The sequence below is a fragment of the Oncorhynchus clarkii genome, chromosome 3, assembly GCF_045791955.1.
Source record: "Oncorhynchus clarkii lewisi isolate Uvic-CL-2024 chromosome 3, UVic_Ocla_1.0, whole genome shotgun sequence".
NCBI lineage: Eukaryota > Metazoa > Chordata > Actinopteri > Salmoniformes > Salmonidae > Oncorhynchus > Oncorhynchus clarkii.
The window spans coordinates 70677369-70703324 of NC_092149.1; the positions used below are offsets into that span (position 1 = coordinate 70677369).

Consider the following 25956-nt stretch of genomic DNA (forward strand, 5'->3'; position numbering starts at 1 on the left):
AAAAGTATATATATATATATATATATATATATATATATATATATATATATATATATATATATATATATATTTGGTATTATGTGTTATGAATCCAATTCGTACAATATGTTAAGATTTTTTGTGCTTAAGATCCCGGACTGCATCTTTAATTAATCATCAATTAACGATCACTAATTCATCTAGATAATTCCAGCTGAAACTTTGCTGTAAATTGATGTGTTTTGAACATCTGTACAGTGAAAAAAACGTCTGACCTTTCCTTCACCCCTTCTCTGGCTTTAAAACTGGAGAAAATTAGGTGTTTTTAGCAACCCTTGAAAATACCCACACTCCTGCTAGTACACACTAGATTACTGACACTTGAGCGAACAGTGTGTGCACTGTTCTGATGCTTCATCAGTCATTAGGTTGTGAGAGAGGCGGGCGACGCCTACGTCATTGCCGCCCTCCACCATGTGTTAATGCAGGGTAATTATAGCCTGAAACAATGAATTATTTAATCATCAAAGGCTTATAGGCCGAGCAAAAGTAAACCCCCTTCCATAGCTGGGCTTGACCACACTCCCTCGCTCCATGGAGAGTCTATTCTGTGTGTGTGTGTGTGTGTGTGTGTGTGTGTGTGTGTGTGTGTGTGTGTGTGTGTGTGTGTGTGTGTGTGTGTGTGTGTGTGTGTGTGTGTGTGTGTGTGTGTGTGTGCCAATCCACACAGTAAGCCAAGCAAGGCTGTTTGGCTACGATCTGGTAAACCCTCTTTTCTTTCTTTTCCCTCCCTCTCTCCTCCCACATCACTGAATCCCTACTGAACCCCAAAACTAGCGAGACAAAAACAGAGGAAAATATGAGCAAGAAGATAGATCTTGGTAATCGGTCACATGGATGTAGTGAAACTATGAAGGGAAAAAAACTGTCAACAAAATTGAGTTTGGCTCTGTGGCACCCAGTCTCAGGGTGGATTCAGGAAGACCTCGCATCTAAAGAGACAGACATTATTTTAATGCATTCACACTAAATGAATAATGCCAGTCTGGCTAATGCTGGTCCTCAATTGTGGTCAAATCAGGAGAAGTCTTGATCTACTAGCGTCAGTCGTTTTCTGATAAACCCGAGCATTGATTTATGTAAGAAGCTGGCTTTGATTACACGCTAACTAACATGCAGTCATCCCCAGATCTTTGTTATTGTGGAGATGAGCAGCAAACACACCCCCTTGTGTGTTGTCTTAATCCGACATGATGACACTCTTGTAGAAATAGCTTTCATGGAAATTCAGATCGTTTAAACAGATTTAAAATCCCACTAGAGAGAACTTACTGGACACAAACTGGTTCAATCAATGTTGTTTTCAAAATATTTCAACAAAGAAATATACATGATGACAATATATCATCGACAATATACCAAATGTTACCATCGCCATTTTTCAACCACAATGCAAAACATGCCTAAGGGTTTTGTAGGTTTCCTTTTTTGCTGTAGACATGCTAAAGTTACAGTACCCGCTCATTGTATACTATATACCTATCCATAGGAGATGCCAGCAAATCAGAGGCACATGAGAGAGAGATAGAGATAGAGATAGAGAGAGTGTGTGTAAGAAAGAAAAGAGAAACTCTGAGTGTCTGTCTTGCTCATGGTGGTTAGTTGATGTCCAGGCCCAGGTGACCCCTGGTCGTGTGATTGGTGTTCTGGTGTCAGTCACATCAGATGCTGTGACAGAGACAACTCACTTAAAGCCCCTCTCTGTCAGGCCTGGGGGGTTCTGCCCAGCTGCTCTACCTGTCTGCTTGTCTCTCTGTGCTGCCTGCCTGCCTGCAGGCTACAACAGACAGACAAACACGCTGCTGCCTTAATGAAAGCCAGACCTTCCTCAGGGAAGCAAACATTGCTTTACACAAAATACTTTAGTGCAAAAAATGTTTATTATCCTTCCAGAGGCTTTCACACTAAGAAAATAATAAAATGAGTTTGGGGAATGTTTCTGCAGGCCTTACACACTCACTCCATAGAGACACCTTCCATTAAATAACGCAGAGATTTTCATCTTCTCCAATTTTCTGACCCCCTCGGCCCCCTCTTTTTCCTCAATCCATCCACCCCTACACTCATCTGTCCATCCACTTGGGTGGCGGACACCCCATGGCCTCAGCCGGCCGCTGTGTCAGAGGGGAGGGCCTGTCTTTCAGTGTCAGGATACAGCCGTGTCGGGGATCCGTTGATCCACACTGAGGCCCATACACAGTGCTGCAGAGCCCCAGGCTTCCCAGCCCAGGCCCACGGTGGGCCGCTGCCCCCTGCCTGTCTTTATTATCACAGGTGGGCCGTCGGTCGCCACCACCCTGCCCATTCTCTGTTCAGCTCAGGAGGGGCGGTCAATAGGTCTCGGGCCAAATACATATGTCTGGACAAGGGGTTTGGCCCAAATACATAGCCTATTGGAAGGGGATAGGGCCCCAATGTTGCCTATTGAAGGGGTGGTGAAGGAAGGTGAAGGAGTCAAGTTGTGGAGGATCAAAGATAAATCCCCCAGATGGACGTGTGGGGAAAGGACAGACAATTAGTGATCTGTGGAGAGTAATGAAAGGGTGAGGCTGTCACTCAGCAAGCTGGCAGCTTCTCACCATTTCTCAGCAGGCTGCTGGACATGCAGGAGGGGCCTCAGGAGATCTGCTGACTTTGGCACAAAATGGCCCTCGTTGTTTCTCCCTCCATTTTCCACAGATGGACTGTCTGAAAAGTCTGCCAAAAGTCTGTAGATGGCAGTGTACACAGTCAATGAAGGAAGGCCCATTCTTAATGCATTTACTTAAAAACTCTAATTTGACATGGGTGTTAATTTAACAAACCATGTGTGAAAAGAACAGAAGAGGACGATAACAAAAAGAGGGGATAAAACAAAACCCTCCTTCCCCGTACCAATAGAGATGAAGAGGAATAATCTGCAGACACACTTTGGTACTTTGAAACAAGGGGAGTAAATTCCTCTTGAGTGAGGGAGAAAAGGAGGAGAGGAGAGACAAACCTCAAGTGGGTGGCCAGGAAACGGGGCCAGAGGCTTCATTGGTGAAGCGGGAGAAACCAGCCAACACACACCAGGCCCATCACACACACACACACACACACACACACACACACACACACACACACACACACACACACACACACACACACACACACACACACACACACACACCGCTAACTCAGATTGGAGAGGATCCCCACAGAGACCTGGTGCATTAGGAGCTCAGCGCCTCAGGAAATAATAATGAATATGGAATTATATTTGTGCAAATACAGCCAGATGTAAAGGTGGGAAAAACCAGGAGCAGATGTTGATTGGGGCAAAACAATGGGTTTGAACTCTGAGGACTTGGAGGATCGAGCGTGCCCTCCAAACGTGTGAAATCCAATCCACCTCAGCGTATAATCATATATATCGCCTCTCGTAATTAGGGAGGTATGGAGCAGAGTTCTGCAGCTGCTGGGGAAGTTTTAGGAGCTGTCTAGACACAACACCCGCCAATTAGACATAGGTTTCAGACAGAGAGGAAACCATACATGTCTGTCACACAACTATACATATGTATACATATATATGTCGGGTCTACTATACTGTGCCTTCCCAATACATACTAAAAATACAAAGACAAACAATATCATAGGAATTGAAAATGTAGATAATATACATAATATATAATGTATATAATATAATATACAGCATCTTCACATTTGCACTATTATAATTTTTAACTTATGTACTTGTCTATTTGTTAAATCAAATACTATTTTCCCACTTAAAAAAGTAGCTACATGTTTCGGAAAGAGTTTATCTATAGTAAAAGGGCTCGATTAAAACAATTTTACTGTGAAAAATATCTTACATTAGAGTAAATATATTATAGTAAATATTATATTATTGTATAATAATATTATATTAAATATGCAGGCTCCCCAGCCATCTCATACAACTCAAGTTAGTTCTCAAAAGGCACATTTCTGAGAGTAGCCGATATAGGAGTACATTATGAACGCGCTGTTTGGCCTATGTTAGCCACCGTAGTTCCTTATTCCAAGATGGCGCTCCCTATCAGGGGTAATGTGAAATATCTCCTTCAATTCATTCAAAAGAGTCGTTCTCCAAAAAGACTATTCTGCGCTGGACAATGTGCAGACGGAAAGGTAGTGTGTTTCAAATGCACATTTACTGTACATTGATTTGTTATTGTACACCTTGTATATAGCCTCTTTATTTTTTTGTGTTACCATTTCCTTTTCCAAATTGAGCTCGTAAGTGAACATTTCACAAAGATCCACTACACATTTTCTATTCGGCGCATGTGACAAATCAAATTTGATTTGATATTATGTTTAGACCAGGAGATAACTGTAGGACGCTGTTTTTGACAGTTCATTTTCATGAAACAGTGCTAGTTGATGCAAGGCTTCCTGACATTATCTTGTTGGGAAAATGCATGGTTTATAAACGAAAACGATGTAGTTGATGTATTTACATTTGCTCCCCCCCCCCCCCCCCCCCCCCCCCCCCGCGTAGGCTGTATTAATTCAATGTTAGTGCTATAATAATTATGATTTCGATAGTTTGTATGAGTTCAATAATAGCAACTAGTAGTTGCCTAATATTATTTTCCTAGTGGTAAAATATTGAGATTATGAGCAATGTGGCTGTGTAGTATTATCCTGCCATTTGTCATATTTGATACAATAGTGCTTCACCACACGCCATTCATCCCGAACTACTTCAATCAACTTTTTAATCCATCACTCTTCAATTTCCTCAATCTAATTATTTGTTCAATTTCTTGTCTATCATGTAATTCAGATTTTAGCTGCGAATGTGTACAATATGAAATAAACCTAACTACTAAAAACCTTACACTTAAATAGGCAATTAATGTAGTAGTTTATGCTAGAATGGTGGTCACCAACTCTGGTCATGCAGGCTTTTGTTCTAACTCCCCACTAATGAACTCAATCAGCAAGCCCTCATGTGTACTGGGCTGGAACAAAAGTCTGCACACTGAGTAGGCTATTTAGTAAGGCCATGTGTGAAATGCTCAGCAGTTGATAACGCCTAGTGCTTTAGACTGCTGTTTCATGAGGAAATGTGTCCAAATTTAGAGGTCTATAATTATTACATATTTGATCTCCTTAAAATGCGTAATTTATTCTAGGATGGTTTACTATTTTGAGCTTGCGCTGCACCCTTGACTTGCAATGACACGAGCCCCCTTGGATAAATTAATAGACTGTTAAATCCAACAACAATCCGCTAACAATAGTTTGTGCGTTTTGGCACAGTAAGGATGCTAATTATTGTGTTACGACCGAGTTATTTTTTTAAACTGATGTACGAGCTGTGGGGCCTTAATGACTGGCCAGTGGTGCTGAGGAACGGAATGCGCGCTCACCGCCGCTGCATCTGTGTTTTGTTAAGGCTAAGTCTCTCGAGATTTTGGAGAGGTGTGTGCGCGCCGAGGCGGAAGGCTAGATGGAAGTGGAGGAACCGAAAGCATCATCACAGCAGTGCTTCATTACCTGAAATAACATCAGAAATGAAGTGTTGGTTTTCATTTGTTTAAATCTTCTCCAAACGTCGACGGCAGCGCGCAAATCCGGACACAATGCTCCGAGGTGTGATGTGCGTCAAGACATTGAGCTCGAAAAAGTGTGTTAAATCACAGAACCTCTGCAGACCAATAGAGATTAACTATAAACTGTCACTGATCTAGAGCAGCCCATGACGTTTGACTTGGCCTTTTATAAATCTGAGACTATTTAACACATTTTGTAGCCATATTTTCTTAGTAACCTATCCACACATACAATTTATAGTGAGATAGTTTAACTCTTGTGTTTACACAGCTCCGTCAGTCTACAAAGTCGTGGAAAATTATGGAACCTTTAAATACTAAGGTCGTATTGTTGAAGTATAGGTGAAGATCTATATTATAGCTCGATTGACATTTAATGTTGCCGCATTCACGGAGACTGCATCCATGGTAAACGGTGCATCTGTCTACTCGTTTTGAAATGAAAATAGTAAATAGTTAAATGTATTAACACATTTTCTTTAAATCTGCAATATGTACATTTTTGGGAGACCTGACCAAATTCACATAGAAATGTGAATTATAGATCTGTCAGGGTAGCCTAGTGGTTAGTGTTGGACTAGTAACTGAAAAGTTGCAAGTTCAAATCCCCGAGCTGACAAGGTAAAAATCTGTCGTTCGGCCCCTGAACGGTGGGAACAACCCACTGTTCCTAGGCCGTCATTGAAAATAAGAATTTGTTCATAACTGACTTGCCTAGTTAAATAAAGGTAAAATAAAAAAATAAATCAAATTGAAAGCAAATCTAAAAAGCAGTAGATCTGTTCATTGTGCTATTCTATGCTTCCTGCTCTTAAGTTTAGTTTTGCTTTGGATTTTGTACACCAGCTGAAGATACAATATTTTTGGTTATTGAAAGGATATTTCACAGCAGTTTAGATGGTAGAATAATTCTCTACAATTGCTTGTTTTGTCACAGAAAGTGAAATAAGGCGAACTATTCAAATTTTAGCAACCAGGAAATGGCGTAGCGATTTTGTACCTTTTTGAAGTATTTTGCAGCATGAGAATGTGGGCAGTTGATGCACTTGAATGTACAGCTGGCCAGAGAAGGCCATAATGGTGCATCTATTTTAAGCTAGGGTGTGGTGTAGCAGAACTGATATTACATTCATTGTTAGGGGCAGAGAGCGAGTAACCTGAGTACAGACTTGTGGCAGCAGCTTTGGGCAGCCATGATTCCTCCTAGCATTGTGTAACATGGTATTCCCTCCCTTCCTCTCTGTCCGCTCCTTAACTTGTCTGTGCTCCTAATGGCTGATATCAGTCATCTCAACCCCACGCTCCAGGAAGAAGGAAGTGACTTCTAATTCGCCTCTGCTCTGCTCAGTTCCAAGTTCACTCACTGTGGTGTCAGCTAAAACCATTAGAGCAGCTCCCTAGCCCCACACAACCGGGAAAGGGGAACAGGGAAACATCATGGACTTCAAGTTGAGTACATTCATTAATTGCTCTATTTATTTGAAACTGTCAGAAAAACCCACTAATTCTCACCAGTCTCCTCCATCCAGGATAATTAGGTGTGTCAAAGGCCTGCTAGGCTCACCAATGCTTTGCAAATCAGCCATTTGTCCAAACTCCCCCGAATGTCAGCATTTCTTTCTTTCTTCGATGTACCTAAACTGAATTGCAGAATAAGTCTGTCTCTAATATGTCTATGTTAATACCCAGGGAGCCTTAAAAGCTTTCCAATCCCATGTCTTAATCTGTGGAGACCCAGACGTTGGACAGAAGGTCTGATGGTTTTTAATTAAGATGTATCTGGAATCGTGCTTTTGGGCCGTGCTCAAGTCAACAGACGCTGCGTGTGTTTCCTGGCAGAGGTTGGCCCTGGCCTCAGTGTTACCATCATTATAGATTGAATAATTTATGAAGTGTCTCCAGGTTATTTTTGCTGTGTTTATGGTATTATTATTTCTAGTCTGTGGAGTAAAATTACACCACTCCATCATTAACTCATTCAGCCATCTTTTTATAGGCAAATTTAAAACACTCATTACTTAATGCAAAGGCCTATTAATGGTATCAAATGCTGTTGACAAGGACCTAATTTATCCAATGTCTTGATTTGTCCATGGTGTGCCCAACAAAGCTGTAGCTGTAATGGCTTAGCTAGGCCAGGCCCGTAGCTGTATCGGCTTAGCTAGGCCAGGCCCGTAGCTGTATCGGCTTAGCTAGGCCAGGCCCGTAGCTGTATCGGCTTAGCTAGGCCAGGGCTTTATTGGGTAGGCATTAAGCTTGGTCTGATGTCCGACTGTAGCCATAGCTCTGTATTGGGGTAGTCCTGTGCTGGGCTGCCTCCTGGTTATTTTTGGAGTGCTGTCGGTCTCTGTCTGCGGGGAGCACTGTTTTTGAAGGGCCTCCAGTCCCATTAATCAGCCGGGGGACCCCATGGTCTGAGCAGGCCGTGTTCCCTGTCCCGCCTCACTGACACATTCAGTTCCTCTCTCCCTTCTCCTCAACCGCTTTCTGCACAGTATGAAGCACAGAGGAACCTCATCAATCTCACCTGTCCCACACGTCAACCACAGATTTAATCAAACGCTCCGTTTGGGCACCCCACTCCTCCATCCATACCCCTCACAACCCCTTTTTAGAGAACAAATAATCTCTCTTTCACCCAGACCTACCTTCTTTCCCTCTCTGGCTTCTACGTTGCTCTCCTTCACTTTAAGTTCTCTCGTTTTTAATATCTTCCTTCTCGCTTTCATTCTACCCCTGTGTTTTCTCTGTGATCATTCACACTTTGTGATCTGATACAGGCTATACACACACACACTGCCCTATCACCCTCTAAAAGTGAGGGTGTACATTAAACACCATTTCCTGCTCAATAGCTCACTGAAGTGGGACTCTGTTGGTCGCCTGCCTTAACAGGTCCCTATGCGAGAGTGGGATGGAGAGAAAGAGGGGTGATGGAGAGGGGGGAGACGAAGGAGGTGGTGGGAGCGGCAGGACCGAGGCCTGTTTTAGAGGTTGGTTCAGCATGGTTTCTGTGTTTAATGGGATGCCTGGGGTGAGGGTGAACACTGAACCCTGTGTGTCTGTCTCAGTGGGAGACCGAGAGGGACTAAGGCAAACGGACACAAGGACCAGAGAGCATCTAATCCCCACCGCTTAGGCCCAGCTCGAACCTTCCCATGCTGTGACGGATCTGGTCCCACGGAGGGGCTGACGGTACCCTGTGGAGGTGGCCGGTGCCCCCGGTGGAGACTCTGAGAAGTGTTGAAATTGGCATGGTGGAGTTGTGGCCACTGCAGGGGCCGGTCCTCTGGAAGCCCTGTGAGGGGAATGTCAGTGAGCCACTCTCATATGATGTGTTAGGAGAAAAGAAAATCAGTTTCCCAGCCTCTTGCCCAATGGCAATCAAGCTACTCCAGTGATTTATGGTGTTGGCTGGACACCGACTTAGACAGACAGGCTGCAAGTCAGCAGCCAGTCAACTCAACTGAGATTGGAAGTCCACCTAGATGAAGTAGCTCAAGTGACGTAGACCTACACAACCTGCTTGGAGGACTGTCAGGAAAGCAGACTCTTCTTTTTGTGGTAACTTGGAGGACTTCCCTTTGGAATGCCTTTGAGAGCACAATCCTTCATTCAATTAAAAATGATTTCTCTCTCTCCTGTTGTAAAGCAATATATTTGTCATCTTTTAAACATTCCAGTGGAAAGATGTCACAGCACTGTACTTTGCACACAATTAATAAGGATTTCTGGCATTCCTCTTTGCACATATGCTGTGATCCACATGTGGTCTGGGGGAAACTAGGAGGAGAATTTGGGGAGGTGAGTTGTGCTGTTCTGTTGAATTTAGGCCACAGGTCTTCTCTGGTTAAATAAGTCATAAAGAAAACACTTTTTCTAATTAACTGAATCTTTTCCAAAACTTCCATCGATGATTGTTGATGTTTTTCTGCTTAATAGAAGCCGTGCGTTGCATTTCTGTAATGTCATTAGTGTGGTTTCGATGTCAGATGTGATTCACTTTTTCCATCTGTGATGAGTTCTGTCATTCCTGCTGTGCGCACACACACACACAACCTCCATCCATCCCTCAGTTTATTTCCATCATTCTCTTACACACTCACACCTGTTATACAAACACACATCCCGGAAAGTGTATGTGATTGTGGAAACATGGCCTGAAAGTATACGTAACCCTTCTAGCTGTTGGCGTTAGTCACACTCGGTGTGTAATGTAATCACCATATGTTAGATGTGGATGAAGAAACCTTTCGTCACCTAGGCTACGCTGTGGTAGGACAGCATCGTACCCCTCATAGTAAAATATGAGTAGAGGTTACCGATGCTGCTACGTGTCATCAACAGGCCCACAGCGGGTGGGAGAGAGGATGAGACGCACAGAGAGAGGGCGAGACAGGTTAAGGTGGTTTGGTTACGAATGGGAGAGGTATTCTGCATCGTTGACTATTCACCTAGCATCTTGTCATTTCAGTTCCTCAAAGAACAGCCACTTTCATGTTAAATTTTTGCCTTAATTATCCCGATTATTGTCGCGTTGTCAACATTTAGCATACTTTCCTACGTATCTTAATGTATTTCCTCAACTGTAGTCGCACATGTTAAAGAAAGTTTTAGAATTTTCTCTGACCAAATGCTAAACTGAGCAGAGGTGTCAGGCAGGCGTCTGTGATGTGTGAGCCTGATTACCCAGTGGCTAGTTAGCAGTTAGCGTTTACTCTGTTAGTCTGCGATTGTCTCAAATAACACCATTACCATGTCTGCATGGCTAATAGCCTCCCCCAGGGTGAGAGTAGGGGGGGTGCATTTGGCATGTCAACGCGAGGTGAGAACACATGAGCCATATTCAGGCCGTCCACACCCAAATCACTCCTGACACCTCTGAAGGGGCCCTCAGCATCAATGGCTCTCTGCTGAAATTACCGCCTCAGTAATAATGACATAAGCACCCAGTTCCTTCCTGCTGGCGTTGAGTGCTTGCCCCGTACTGACCTGGAATCTGATCCCAGAGGGCTGGTCTCAGAGCAGTTATCTGATCCCCTAGGCCGAACAGACAGAGACGACAAACAGGATGGGACTGGTCTAGGAACTGCTGTTATCTTATCCCAGAGGCTGTGGAAGGCTGTCTGTCCATCACAGAAACTGATTGGGATTCAGACTACTGCTGCTGTTTGCTGAACGTACAAGAAATCCTTTGAGTGTTTTGGTTTTCTGATTAGTTATGATAACCCAAAATACTGTACAATTACCTGCACAATATCTGAGAGTAAGTTCCTAAAGATTTGTCAAGATAAAGAATTTCGGGCCTCCCGGGTGGCATTGTGGTCTAGGGCACTGCATCGTAGTAGGGATATCCTTGTCTCATCGCGCACTAGCGACTCCTGTGGCGGGCCGGGCGCTGTGCACGCTAACCAGGTTGCCAGGTGCACAGTGTTTCCTCCGACACATTGGTGCGGCTGGCTACCGGTTGGATGCGCGCTGTGTTAAGAAGCAGTGCGGCTTGGTTGGGTTGTGTTTCGGAGGACGCATGGCTTTCGACCTTTGTCTCTCCCAAGCCCGTACGGGAGTTGTAGCGGTGAGACAAGATGGTAACTACCAATAAAAAAAGATAAAGAATTTCAAAGATTGCAGCTCAAGTTACACAGCAAGGGATTTCAACCCAATTTTGTTGTTTGCAAGGTATCCAGAATTGATTTTATGACACCTGTTTTCGCTTGTGGTGTGAAGGGTAGTGCACCGATACAATTTCAAGCACTGTGTATAACCAAAACTCAGACGGGCATAGCAGAGTCAGCAGACAGTCCCTCCTAACATACTAAAACAAAATGTTTACGCTTTTCTGCTGAACAGCAGTGCTGTATAATATATTTAGCCAAGAAACCCCTCAAGTCATAAGTGAAGTTCCAGGTCCCCTTCCATGCCACCTCCGTTCCGCAGTATTTGGTGCAGGCCTGGCACAATGTCATATCTAGTAGGAATGGACCAAGGGCAGAACCTAGCAGACTTTATCGATGCCATGGATCAATGGAGTAAGTCAAAGCCAGACCTGAGCATGGCAGAACCAGAAACACTATTTACCCACAGATCAGAAAGGGAAGAGTGATCTCTCTCTTTTAGAGGGGAAAGGGCCCATTCCATGGCTTTAAAATAAGGCCTTTGTTTCTGATACACTTTGGTTTATGGTGATCTTGAGTATTCTCTCTCTCTCTTCTCTCTCTCTCTCTGTGTCTCTCTCTGTGTCTCTCTCTGTGTCTCTCTCTGTGTCTCTCTCTGTGTCTCTCTCTGTGTCTCTCTCTGTGTCTCTCTCTGTGTCTCTGTCTCTCTGTGTGTGTGTGCTCTGACTATATACCTACACTAAATAGGAGGAGTCTTTTTAATTACTCTTATTGGTTTGATAGCCTGCCCTGCTTTCATTGGCAGTTTGTAGTTGTTCATGCTCTGGCCTCATTGGCTCATTTCGTTGGCTGTTCTGTTCTCCCACTGACTGTTAGAGGTGCTGAATTATCTCCATAGCTAGCATCTCAATAACAGCTCATCAATGAAAATCAAATCTTTCTTCCACCCCAGGAGCCTCCAGGTGGGCGTGTGTTCTCAGGAATCCAGCCCACGGGTGTGCCCCACCTGGGGAACTACCTTGGGGCTCTAGAGAGCTGGGTGTCCCTGCAGAACCAGTACCCCTCAGTGCTCTACAGCATAGTGGACCTGCACGCCATCACCCAGCCCCAGGACCAAGCCCTGCTGCGGGTTAACATACTGGACATGGCTGCCAGCCTGCTGGCCTGTGGCATCAACCCAGAGACATCTATCCTCTTCCAACAGTCACAGGTTAGTCAGACACGCACACACACAGACCACCATACACCTGCAATAGTGTTCACCCCCCCCCGCCCCACACACACACTGCTCTATTAAGAGTTTGAACCTACAGTACCAGTGAAAAGTTTGGACACACCTAGTCATTCAAGGGTTTTTCTTTATTTGTACTATTTTCAACATTGTAGAAAAATGGTGAAGACATCAAAACTATGAAATAACACATATGGAATCATGTAGTAACCAAAAAAGTGTTAAACAAATCAAAATATATTTGAGATTCTTTAACCTCCCTGGGATTTGTGGGACGCTAGCGTTTCACAGCCAGTGAAATTGCAGGGCGCCAAATTCAAACAACAGAAATCTCATAATTAAAATTCCTCAAACATACAAGTATTATACATCATTTTAAAGATAAACGTCTTGTTAATCCAACCACAGTGTCTGATTTTAAGATTGATTTACGACAAAAGCACACCATGTGATTTATGTTAGAACAGAGCATAGCCACAAAAAAACATACAGACATTTTCCAGCCAAGGAGAGGGTTCACAAAGGTCAGAACTAAATCGCTAACCTTTGATCTTCATCTGGTGGCACTCCCAGGACTCCATGTTACACAATACATTTTTGTTTTGTTTTCAATAAAGTCCCTCTTTATGTCCAAAAACCTCAGTTTAAATTGGCGCATTGTCTCAAATAACATCTGGTGAAATTGCAGAGAGCCAAATCAAATTACAGAAATACTCATCATAAATATTGATGAAAGATACAAGTGTTATACACGGGTTTAAATAAACTTCTTGTTAATCCAGCCGCTGTATTATCTGAGGATAGCACCCCATCAAACAAACACAGACAATCATATTTCATCCCGCCAGGCGCGACACAAAACTCAGAAATAACGATATAATTCATGCCTTACCTTTGAAGATCTTCTTTTGTTGGCACTCCAATATGTCCCATAAACATCACAAATGGTCCTTTTGTTCGATTAATTCTGTCGTTATATCTCCAAAATGTCCATTTATTTGGTGCGTTTGATACAGAAAAACACTGGTTCCAACTCGCGCAACATGACTACAAAATATCTAATAAGTTACCTGTAATCTTTGTCCAAAAATTTCAAACAACTTTCCTAATACAACTTTAGGTATTTTTCAATGTAAATAATCGATAAAATTTAAGATGGGATAAACTGCGTTCAATAGCGGATAAAAACAAAGTGGAGTGAGCTTTCAGGTCATGCGCCCCAACCACAACAGTACACTTCACTCGACCCTCGTTCTGAACAGGGCTGCTACTTCATTTCTCAAAGGAAAAACATCAACCAATTTCAAGACTGTTGACATCCAGTAGAAGCGATAGGAATTGCAAGCAACTGCCTTAAAATTCTATATTCCCATTGAAAAACTATTGAAAAGAGAGTGACCTCAACAAATTTCCTGGTTGGTTTGTCCTCTGGGTTTCGCCTGCCAAATAAGTTATGTTATACTCCGAGACATCATTCAAACAGTTTTAGAAACTTCAGTGTTTTCTATCCACATCTACTAATAATATGCATATCCTAGCTTCTGGGCCTGAGTAGCAGGCAGTTTACTTTGGGAACACTTTTCATCTGGACGTGAATATACTGCCCCCTAGCCTAGAGAGGTTAAAGTAGCCACCCTTTGCCTTTGACAGCTTTGCACACCCTTGGCATTCTCTCAACCAGCTTCATGAGGTAGTCACCTGGAATGCATTTCAATTAACAGGTGTGCCTTAAGTTAATTTTTGGAATTTTGTTCCTCAATGCGTTTGAGCCAGTCAGTTGTGTTGTGACAAGGTAGGGGTGGTATACCAAAGAAAGCCCTTTTTGGTAAAAGACCAATTCCATATTATGGAAAGAACAGCTCAAATAAGCAAAGAGAAATTACAGTCCATTACTTTAAGACATGAAGGTCAGTCAATCTGGACAATTTCAAGAACTTTGCAAGTCTTCAAGTGCAGTCGCAAAACCATCAAGCTCTATGATGAAACTGGCTCTCATGAGGACCGCCACAGGAAAGGAAGACCCAGAGTTACCTCTACTGCAGAGGATAACCATGAATCAGGCCTTCATGGTCAAATTGCTGCAAAGAAACCACTACTAAAGGACACTAATAAGAAGAGACTTGCTTGGGCCAAGAAACACGAGCAATGCACATTAGACCGGTGGAAATCTGTCCTTTGGTCTGATGAGTCAATTTTAGATTTTTGGTTCCAACCGCTGTGTCTTTGTGAGATGCAGAGTAGATGAATGGATGATCTCCGCATGTGTGGTAAGCACCTGAAGCATGGAGGAGGTATGGGGGTGTTTTGCTGGTGACACTGTAAGTGATTTATTTAGAATTCAAAGCACACTTAACTAGCATGGCTACCACTGTATTCTGCAGTGATACGCCGTCCCATTTGATTTGGCTTAGTGGGACTATCATTTGTTTTTCAACAGGACAATGACCCAACACACTTCCAGGCTGTATAAGGGCTATTTGACCAAGAAGGAGAGTGATGGAGTGCTGCCTCAGATGAGCTTGCCTCCACAATCATCCGACCTCAACCCAATTGAGATGAGTTGGACCTTAGAGTGAAGGTCAAGCAGCCAACATGTGCTCAGCATATGTGGGAAGTCCTTCAAGACTGTTGGAAAAGCATTCCAGGTGAAGCTGGTTGAGAGAATGCCAAGAGTGTGCAAAGCTGTTATCAAGGCAAATGGTGGCTATTTGAAGAATCTCAAATATAAAATATATTTTGATTTGTTTAACACTTTTGGTTACTACATGATTCCATATGTGTTCGTAGTTTTGATGTCTTCACTATTATTCTACAATGTAGAAAATAGTCAAATTAAAGAAAAACCCTTGAATGAGTAGTTGTGTCCAAACTTTTGACTGGTACTCTACATTCTTATGTGGTTTACAAACCGGTAGAAAAGCTGAGAGTGTTTTTGTGACTTGGCGGTCTGAGCAGGCTGCCTTGGATCTGTTTCCCAGCATGTCAACAAGAGACTGAGCTGGAGCAGCGGCCATTTTGGAACGTATGTTTTACCATGGCAAGCTCAATGTTTACGTAATGCAGCAGCTTTAAAACTCTTATTCTATCACTTTGATCCTTATCTTTGTGTGCTCTGCAAATTCACAGGGATTAGGAAAACGCATTCACAGAACACCGTTTACTTCAGAGGAAACAACATGAAGGGGGGATAATGATAGATTAACCATATGCACCACTTCAACAGATCAGTTTCAGGGAGGTGTTAGGAATAGAAGTGAATCATGACATTTTATTTTCCCTAGACACCTAAATTGTGTCTTTGTGTGTTTATCTCTGGAAATGCCTTGTCTGTTTTGATAGTGTGATCATCTGTGATTTTCCTCACACACACACACACACACACACAGCCCTATTTTTATTCCCGTTTAGCTTCATGCCACATATCTTGGCAGCGAAGGGGACCTCCCATCGAACACATGAGCCGGAGTCTGTTCCACATGTACAAATACCACTACCACCCAAAGAAAACACTTGACTTCATTGAAAAAGTGGTTACAAGCCGAAATCAATAGTGTCTTAAGGGAAGGGCCCTCATCTTGAGAATGGAAAAGCGCGTGTGTGTGTGTGTGTGTGTGTGTGTGAAAGAAAGACCATAGTAAAGTTAGACCCTTTCTTACTGGAATAACAGCAGCAGATCGACAAAGCTGTGAGTTTTATAGGAATATCTTGGCTCCCACCCGCTAATGAAATGAAAGAGCTGTTGATCTACTGTGTAATGACTAAATCAGTCGTCCTATAATGACATAGTCCATAACATTAATAGTAGGGTCTTTGTTTCAGTTACTACGAAAAAAGATCACATTCAATATGAATGCAGTTGTTCATTATGAACCTTCTAAAAAGTATTTTATTGAAACTAGAGCGGTGTCAGTGTGTCCCTCACTCTGCTGTCATCAACCTCTTATCTCACCTTCATCGTCTGGCTGGAATTCTCTACTTACATTCATTCAGTTTAAAGTCCTGGTTTAGTTCTGTGCTGTCCTAAATTTAAATGGAGAGGGATGGCAGCCACTTTGCCAGTGCCAATAAACTTTAATTCTCTGAAGCAGAATTTTTTTTTTCACACCAATGAGTTGTTGGCCAGGCCCATTGATTTTAGAGAGGACCATGTCGGAAAGAGAAGCATCGGATGGTTGTAGCCTTGTGCAGAGAGGGAGTCATTAAACCAGCCCTGCTAAGGCTTAGGTTATTGGAGTTATTTAATGGCTCTAATGCCTTGATACCGATGTATAATGGAGTATGGCTATTGGCAAAAGAGCACCTGCTAAGGCGTGCAGACTCAGAGAGGGGGGGTGGGGGGAATCCAGTGTAGTTCCTATCTCTGCCACATGGTGGGGCTAGGCGTCACCCCTTACCTGTCCCCAGAGAATCTGAAAGGTTTTTAGTTACAGTATGTTTTGTAGTGGTGGAGAAGTAGCCTGGCTGACTTGACCCATGGGGTCAACAAGACTAGTGGAAGAGACTTTGATTTTCATTTTACAGGTAGGCTTTGTCTAACCCCTTACACTTGGCCTATAGGGATACATATAAATATTTATTACAGAGGAAATATGGAAGCATATGCATAACCATGCTCTCCTAACTGTCTCAATGAGGAACTAGAGCAAGCACACTTTTCAAACACAGCCCTACATCCCCGTCTTTACACAATTGCTGTTTGCGCAATCCGAAAACGATCTATTATATAACGCAATCTGAGTCAGGTGGGCATAATTTGAAAGCTTGTTCTATTGCCAACATGACTAACTAAGTTATAAAATACGATCTTAGTGTCAGGCTTTCGCAAGGCATTCAGAGAAGCAGATCGTAATAGAATGGAGTCATGAGTCCATTCATATGTGTGATCCATGGCAAATGTTCTTAGCAAACAGGCTCGTTCTGTTCAGGACAACCCAGAGTATAACGGCATGTCATCTTGTAACTGTACATCAGGATGGGGGCAACATCTTGATGTGTGCGGTACTCAAGTTCAGAACGTCTGTCAGTCAAAACCCATACGGAGCTGTGAAGAGCAGAGCCAGAGCTCTGACGTCATGTATAGCAAGCATGTTACTGTACAGACACTGCGTTCCAATTCCTGTGCTTATCTATGTCCAAATCTTTCATTTTTCAACCCGTATACAGATACGATTGGAAAAGACTACAGACAAACAATATTTGGGCTTCAATTATGTTGACTGACTGGTTGTGATGTCTCTCCCTCTCTTCCACAGGTCTCTGAACACGCTGAACTGTCCTGGATCCTAGGCTGTCTTACCAGTATGCCCCGACTCAGACATCTGCCTCAGTGGAAGGTACAGAACGGCTTGGGAATGCTGTGGACTTTGAAATACAGTGGTAGAACCACTGAATGACTTTACTTGGGGACAAATCATGAGTTTTTGTAAATTATACATTGATTTCAAAGGGAGAATTGTGCTGCACTCAGTAAATGGGAGAATTGTGCTGATAAGTACAATTATTTAGTCAAGTTACAAATGTTGGAAAAGTCTATGCTTTTCTTCCATCTTCCTCCATTTTCAGCGTCCTGACTATTGTTTTAGTCCTGTTTGTTTCTCATACCTCACCTGCCAGATCTGTTTTATCGTTCTCATAATGACAGTGATTTCCCTGGCCACATGCAGTTTTACTAGGATGCCAGAGGGAAGGAAGGGACAGCCAGCAGTGTTCTGGTTCTACTCAGAAAACACCTTTTGTTTACTCAACCGATGAGTTCATGTCAAACGTGGCAGAAAATGTCCCTTGAATTCAGCCATGTTGGGTTTGTGGGAGCACTCTTCACTCGTAAAGAGAAAATGCCTTCTTAAAAATAACCCAACACGTTTTTCTTTTCTTGTTCCCTCTCTCCCCCTCCTTTAATTTCTCTTCCTGCTCTCTCTCCCTCTCTCTTTCTATCCCCTCTCCCCAGATGAAGAGTAAACAGAGGAATGAGGGGAGTGTGGGGCTGTACACTTACCCCGTCCTGCAGGCTGCAGATATTCTCCTCTACAAGTGAGCTCAGTCTCTACAGCACCACATTGTGTCTGTGTGTTGCTGCTGCCTCAAATTAATAAAATATTTAAGACAACGTTTAGTAAGTTTGGGTTTTCTCCTTTGTTCTGACAGGTCCACTCACGTCCCAGTAGGAGAAGATCAGGTTCAACATCTGGAGCTGGCTCAGGACCTGGCCCGCATCTTCAACAACACCTACGGAGACTTCTTCCCTGAGCCACGTGCTCTGCTTAGTAAGTCAGCACACTGTATGATCATTGGTTATATTTGCAGGCAGAGTACTCAACATTTCTCTCGCTCTCGCTCTCTGTTTCTCATACACGTCCAGATGCAAATATATACACATACAGAAAGACACATGGCCAGCATGTTCTACTGATTGAGACTGACAGAAAGACACATGGCTAGCATGTTCTACTGATGGAGACTGACGAAGACACATGGCCAGCATGTTCTACTGATGGAGACTGACAAAAAGACACATGGCCAGCATGTTCTACGGATGGAGACTGACAAAGACACATGGCCAGCATGTTCTACTGATGGAGACTGACAGAAAGACACATGGCCTGCATGTTCTACTGATGGAGCCTGACAGAAAGACACATGGCCAGCATGTTCTACTGATGGAGCCTGACAGAAAGACACATGGCCAGCATGTTCTACGGATGGAGACTGACAGAAAGACACATGGCCAGCATGTTCTACTGATGGAGACTGACAGAAAGACACATGGCCAGCATGTTCTACTGATGGAGACTGACAGAAAGACACATGGCCAGCATGTTCTCCATCATTATGGCCATCGTAAAAGCATAAGATGTAACCAACCATGCGTGTAATGGGGCTTTGATTTAAAGGACTGTTCCTGTCATCTTATCTGAGAACTAGAGTGATAATATATATTTTTTTGGGGGGGTGCTCTGTCCTCAAGATGACTTGGTGTGTGTGTGTTGATGCTGTGTGTGTTGAGATGAATAGATGTGTGTGTATTACAGGGGTTGTCAGCAGTTTGACACCTGTCAATCATCAGCTGCGTCTTTGAAACCAAATCAAAGATGTCCTCTTAAATCACCCTGACACTAAGAGCTTATCAGGATATGGACCCTCACACCCCCTCTTCACCCTCTATTACCACCCCCATGCACACTTACTTCTCTGCTCACAGCATACTGCCAGGACCTGGTTCTTATGGTGACATGATTCAAAAGGGATTCATTTGAAGCAAGGATATCATGCATACATCCACCTTTAATAAGAGGCTATAGCTATATCGCTGCCTAACACAACCCAGCCGTAACAAGACCTATTCTCTTTCATCCCAATCAGGCTCCACGCGGAAGGTGAAATCCCTCCGTGACCCCTCCTCCAAGATGTCCAAATCAGACCCCCAGAAGATGGCCACTGTCAACCTCACCGACTCTCCCGACGACATCGTCCTTAAGATCCGCCGCTCCGTCACAGACTTCACCTCTGAGGTGACATTTGACCCTGAGGTTCGTCCGGGCGTGTCCAACCTGGTGCTGATTCATGCGGCAGTGGCGGGGTGCACGGTAGAGGAGGCAGTAGGGTGGGCCAAGGGGCTGGACACGGGAAAGTACAAACAGCTGGTAGCGGATGCCGTGGTGCAGCGGCTCACACCAATCAGGGAGGAGATTGAGAGGCTGAGGGGGGACAGGGGGCACCTGGAGAGGCTGCTGGCCCACGGAGCCCAGAGGGCCAGGGAGCTGGCTGCACCTGTACTCAAGGAGGTCCGCCACAGAGTAGGCTTCTGCTGAGGGGAAAAGGGGGGATCAAATTGCCTGTTTTCTATGGTTTGTCAATTAATTAATTTAATTTACTTCTGAATAATCCCAATCCAGAAAGTGTGTGTGTGTGACTGTGACTGACTGGAAGATTGGCTATGGTGCTTGACTATGTGTTGTCATTTATGAGGCTCTGTGCCTTGTTTCATATTGCTGATAATGCTTTTTTTTATTATTTAAAGAATAAATATGTGCAGTATACTCTGTGGGTTTCTCAAGCTCTATCACACACAACACACACACCTTCCCTTCATGGCCTTCATCAGACAGTCTGGGTAGTGAGTAGGCTAATGCCCTGTCAATAGTAGGCATTCTGCCTGTTCAGTTGTGGGCTCTGGTCTATAGATGAAGATGGAACATGGAGAAGAGCTCAGCCTCACTGTGATACTTGGATAGACTAACCTGCGATCTGGACTGCTTAGGATAATATTTTTACACTTTGTGGTTTATCCTGATATTTTCTCCCACAGTCCTGGTGATGAAAAACAACCCTCTGTGGGAGCTGGACAAATATGGCAGAAAATAGTCTATTCATAATAGCCTACAATGACTAAGGAGTAGGCTACCTAATTTAATACATGCAATATATTTATATATTCAAGGATCTTTCAGTATAAAACGTATAATATATTTTACAAGATCATTTTAATGTAATCTAATCTCGCATGAGAAATAAAAATGGGTTTATTCGAATTTCTAATGTTTTTACGAAGGAGGTCGACTTGATTTTGTATTTTTAGTCTACCTCGGCTGAATCTCCTCTCAGATTTATATTCGATCCAGACGTCATCTGTGCCCGGAATATGTCCTGGTTTGTAGGCCTATCCGATAGTTGTGTTAAATGGAGTGTATGCCCAATTTGTCCATAGGAAAAGCTGTATTGTATCTTGATGGTATAGGCTAAAAACTCATAGGAAAATAGCCTGAACCTCCAAAGCTGCTGAAATACTCTGAAAGGACGGAAAGGCACTTTAATCCGCAACACACGTAGCCGGACTCGGGCTACTTTATGAAGTGTTAGATGAATTTCATTACAATAGAAAACAGTAACGGAGGCAAATGCAGGTTCAAGTATTTAGTATTAATCTTATTTGACACTAAAAACAAACATTGAGGTTTTGTATTCATGTTTTATTTTAAATTGTTTGACTTTTGTACTATAGTTGGCTAATTGATTTAGGCTACTCATAAGTTTGAAATAACATTGTACCCCTTAACTAATAATTTTTTATTTCTTAGTATGTAATGAATTAATCTCAGAAATGCATTAGCCAAAGTTTGGTTAGGCTATTGATAGTCCTGGCAGTATGCTGTGAGCAGACAAGTCAGGGTGCATAGGGGTGGCAATTGTCTTTTTTCAGAGCAATAAATCACATTCAGAAACCAAATACACTGTCATTATTTCCACATTCCCTATAATTCCCATGTTAAACTAAGTTCCAATTTCTGTTGGACTATTCATTTTTCATCCTTAGGTGACATTTCTGAATGAGTATTTGTAGGCTATCCTGTTATTTTCCCATTTTCCATAACTGCAGCAGCTCACTGTACAAATACCACACAATTTCACACTCAATTCATGTACATTTTTCCAAGCTATTCCAGCAGATTTATTTGTGACTTAATTTGTAGGAAAATAATTTTTTTGGGGCAATCTTCAGAACAATCTTTTGGAAGTTATTGGAGCAATGCATTTTGGGTAATGGTGTTCTACACTGCCTTTTTTGTGTCCAATATTTATTTATATAAAAAACACATGTTTTTAATCCAATAATCCAGTATTGTCACCGAAATAATTATAATAGTAACCATGTGTTTTTTTATTTCTATTAATGCCAATACTGTTTTCTATGCTTGTTTTCACTTAACACTTTGGGATACTGGTGCACTTGTAGTCATAGGCCCTTTTTTCGTGTAGGCAACAGTAGGCCTATACGATTTTCTTCATAACACATTTCATATTTCGCGAAGCCTACATTACACAATTTTCTTCATAATGCATTTAATACAAGGCTCCACTTTTTTGTTTACATTACACCATTTCTTTCATAATGCATTTTATTCAAGGCTATGTTGAATTTTATGAGGGTTGCCAGATTTGAGAGAGACAGGTTTTGTTTTGTGCTATCAATGAAGGTATTTCATTGGGGAATGCAGATACATTTTAATGATGGGAAATTATAATACACACTATAATACGCACACAAACACTTACACACTACTTTGTTTGTACTCCTGTTATAGCCAACTTTTGTATTAATAATTTGTTTATCTAGTTATCATGTATTCATTCTTTAACTGTTTAAATGTTTGTAGTTTGTATGTTTCAGTAATGATTAACATGGTTAAATAGTCATAAATCTCTGCTTGATTTAGCTTTTGCTATATTTGGCATTTTTATACATATTCTGTATTTCCATTGAAAGAAATACTTAAACCAACACACTACTGTAAATAAATGCATTACCTGTTATAAAATGGAAATTGCTCTCAGTAAATATATATGGTGAGAAATGTCATGTCTGAAGCCATACGGGGCGGTAGGGTAGCCTAGTGGTTAGAGCGTTGGACTAGTAACCGGAAGGTTCAAAGTTCAAACCCCTGTTCTGCCCCTGAACAGGCAGTTCCCACTGTTCCTAGGCCATCATTGAAAATAAGAATTTGTTCTTAACTGACTTGCCTAAAGGTAAAATAAATAAATACGGCAATGGGTTTCACAGCCCTATAATAATGATGATATATCACCTTAAAAGGGGTTTATTTTCAACCTCTGGGGTATATATAACATGTTGTGCGAAGTGGCAAATAACCCCTAACTTGAGTTCAGTCTTCGCCAATGATAACCAAGAGGCTTTGTGATGGATACTCCAATGCCCTGACTTTGTTGTCCTTAAGCCAATTTGCCATGACTTTGGAAGTATGCTTGGGGTCATTGTCCATTTGGACATAACGATGGTCATTATGGCCAAACAGTTATATTTTGTTTCATCATACCAGAGGACATTTCTCCAAAAAGTATGATCTTTGTCCCCATGTGCAGTTGCAAACCGTAGTCAGGCTTTTTTATGGCGGTTTGGGAGCAGTTGCTTCTTCCTTGCTGAGCGGCCTTTCAGGTTATGTCGATATAGGACTCGCTTTACTGTGGATATAGATACCTTTATACCTGTTTCCTCCAGCATCTTCACAAGGTCCTTTGCTGTTGTTCTGGGATTGATTTGTACTTTTCGCACCAAAGTACGTTAGGAGACAGAACGCGTCTACGTCCTGAGTGGTATGACGGCTGCGTGGTCCCATGGTGTTTATAGTTGCGTAATATTGTTTGTACAGATGAACATGGTACCTTCAGGTGTTTGGAAATTGCTCCCAAGGATGAACCAGACTTGTGGTCTACAATTCTTTTTTTGATGTCTTGGCTGAATTCTTTTGATTTTCTCATGATGTCAAGCAAAGAGGTACTGAATTTGAAGGTAGGCCTTGAAATACATCCACATGTACACTTCCAGTTGACTCAAATGATGTCAATTAGCCTATCAGAAGCTTCCAAGCCATGACATAATTTCTGGAATTTGCCAAGCTGTTTAAAGGCACAGTCAACTTAGTGTATGTAAACTTCTGACCCACTGTAATTGTGATAGAGTGAATTATAAGTGAAATAATCTGTCTGTAAAAAATAGTTGGAAAAATTACTTGTGTCATGCACAAAGTGGATGTCCTATCCGACTTGCCAAAACTATAGTTTGTTAACAAGAAATTTGTGGAGTGGCTGAAAACGAGTTTTAATGACTCCAATTTAAGTGTATGTAAACTTTCAGACTTCAACTGTATGTTGTAAACAAGAGCTGGTGCTCGAACTCTAAGGAAGTCTCAAGGTTTTGCTCACCTGAGGTACAGTATCTCATGATAAGCTGTAGACCACACTATTTACCAAGAGAGTTTTCATCTGTATTTTTTGTAGCTGTCTACAGACCACCACAAATCGATGCTGGCACTAAGACTACACTCAACGAGCTGTATACTGCCATAAGTGAACAGGAAAACACACAGATTTGGCGTTCCTAGTGGTCGGGGACTTTAATGCAGGAAAACTCATCAGTTTTACCTCATTTCTACCAACATCTTAAATGTGAAAAAAACTCTAGACCACCTTTACTCCACACGCAAAGATGTGTACAAAGCTCTCCCTCGCCCTCCATTTGGCAAACCTGACCATAATTATATCCTCCTGATTCCTGCTTACAAACAAAAACTAAAGCAGGAAGCACCAGTGACTCGGTCAATAAAAAAGTGGTCAGATGAAGCAGATGCTAAGCTACAGGACCGTTTTGCTAGCACAGACTGGAATATGTTCCGGGACTCTTCCGATATCATTGAGGAGTACACCACATCAGTCACTAGCTTCATCAATAAGTGCATCGATGACGACGTCCCACAGTGACCTTACATACATACCCCAACCAGAAGCCATGGATTACAGGCAACATCCGCACTGAGCTAAAGGGTAGAACTGCTGGTTTCAAGGAGCAGGACTCAAACCCGGAAGCTTATAAGAAATCGCACTATGCCTTCCGACGAATCATCAAACAGGCAAAGCGTCAGTACAAGACTAAGATTGAATTGTACTACACCGGCTCCGATGCTCGTCGGATGTGGCAGGGCTTGAAAACTATTACAGACTACAAAGGGAAGCACAGCCGCGAGCTGCCCAGTGACACGAGCCTACCAGACGAGCTAAATTACTTCAATGCTCGCTTCGAGGCAATTAACACTGAAGCATGCATGAGAGCATCAGCTGTTCCAGACGACTGTGTGATCGCCGTAGCCGATGTTGAGTAAGACTTTTTAAACGGGTCAACATTCACAAGGTCGCAGGGCCAGACGGATTACCAGGACGTGTACTCCGAGCATGTGCTGACCAACTGGCAAGTGTCTTCTCTGACATTTTCAAATTCTCCCTGTCTGAGTCGTAATACCAACATGTTTCAAGCAAACCACCATAGTCCCTGTGCCCAAGAACACTAAGGGAACCTGCCTAAATGACTACCGACCTGTAGCACTCACATCTGTAGCCATGAAGTGCTTTGAAAGGCTGGTCATGGCTTACATCAACACCATTATCCCAGAAACCCTAGACCGACTCCAATTTGCATACCGCCAAACAGATCCACAGATGATGCAATCTCTAGTGCACTCCACACTGCCCTTTCACACCTGGACAAAAGGAACACCTATGTGAGAATGTCATTGATTGACTACAGCTCAGCGTTCAACACCATAGTGCCCTCAAAGCTCATCACTAAGCTAAGGACCTTGGGACTAAACACCTCCCTCTGCAACTGGATCCTGGACTTCCTGACAGGCCGCATTCAGGTGGTAAGGGTAGGTAACAACACATCTGCCACAATGATCCTCAACACGGGAGCCCCTCAGGGGTGCGTGCTCAGTCCCCTCCTGTACTCCCTGTTCACTCATGACTGCATGGCCAGGCACGACTCCTACACCATCATTAAGTTTGCCGATGACACAACAGTGGTAGGCCTGATCACAGACAACGGCGAGACAGCCTATATGTAGGTGGTCAGAGACATGGCCGTGTGGTGCCAGGACAACAACCTCTCCCTCAATGTGATCAAGACAAAAAATATGTTTGTGGAATACAGGAAAAGGAG

The 25956-nt window shown here is 42.8% G+C and overlaps 1 protein-coding gene across 2 annotated transcripts; it reads left to right on the forward strand.

Moving 5' to 3' along the window:
• The first annotated feature begins 4062 nt into the window (after positions 1–4062).
• LOC139403646 (tryptophan--tRNA ligase, mitochondrial-like) lies at positions 4063–22768 on the forward strand. Of its 2 annotated transcripts, none has more exons than XM_071146971.1 (6): positions 4063–4176; positions 12177–12434; positions 17708–17788; positions 18403–18485; positions 18600–18718; positions 19815–22768. In XM_071146971.1, the coding sequence occupies exons 1-6, from the start codon at positions 4072–4074 to the stop codon at positions 20261–20263; spliced, it is 1095 nt and encodes a 364-aa protein (XP_071003072.1). In that variant the 5' UTR covers positions 4063–4071; the 3' UTR covers positions 20264–22768. The 2 variants fall into 2 exon arrangements, with proteins under 2 accessions (XP_071003072.1, XP_071003073.1); XM_071146972.1 differs by lacking the exon at positions 4063–4176 and adding an exon at positions 8509–8602.
• Positions 22769–25956: the final 3188 nt, after the last annotated feature.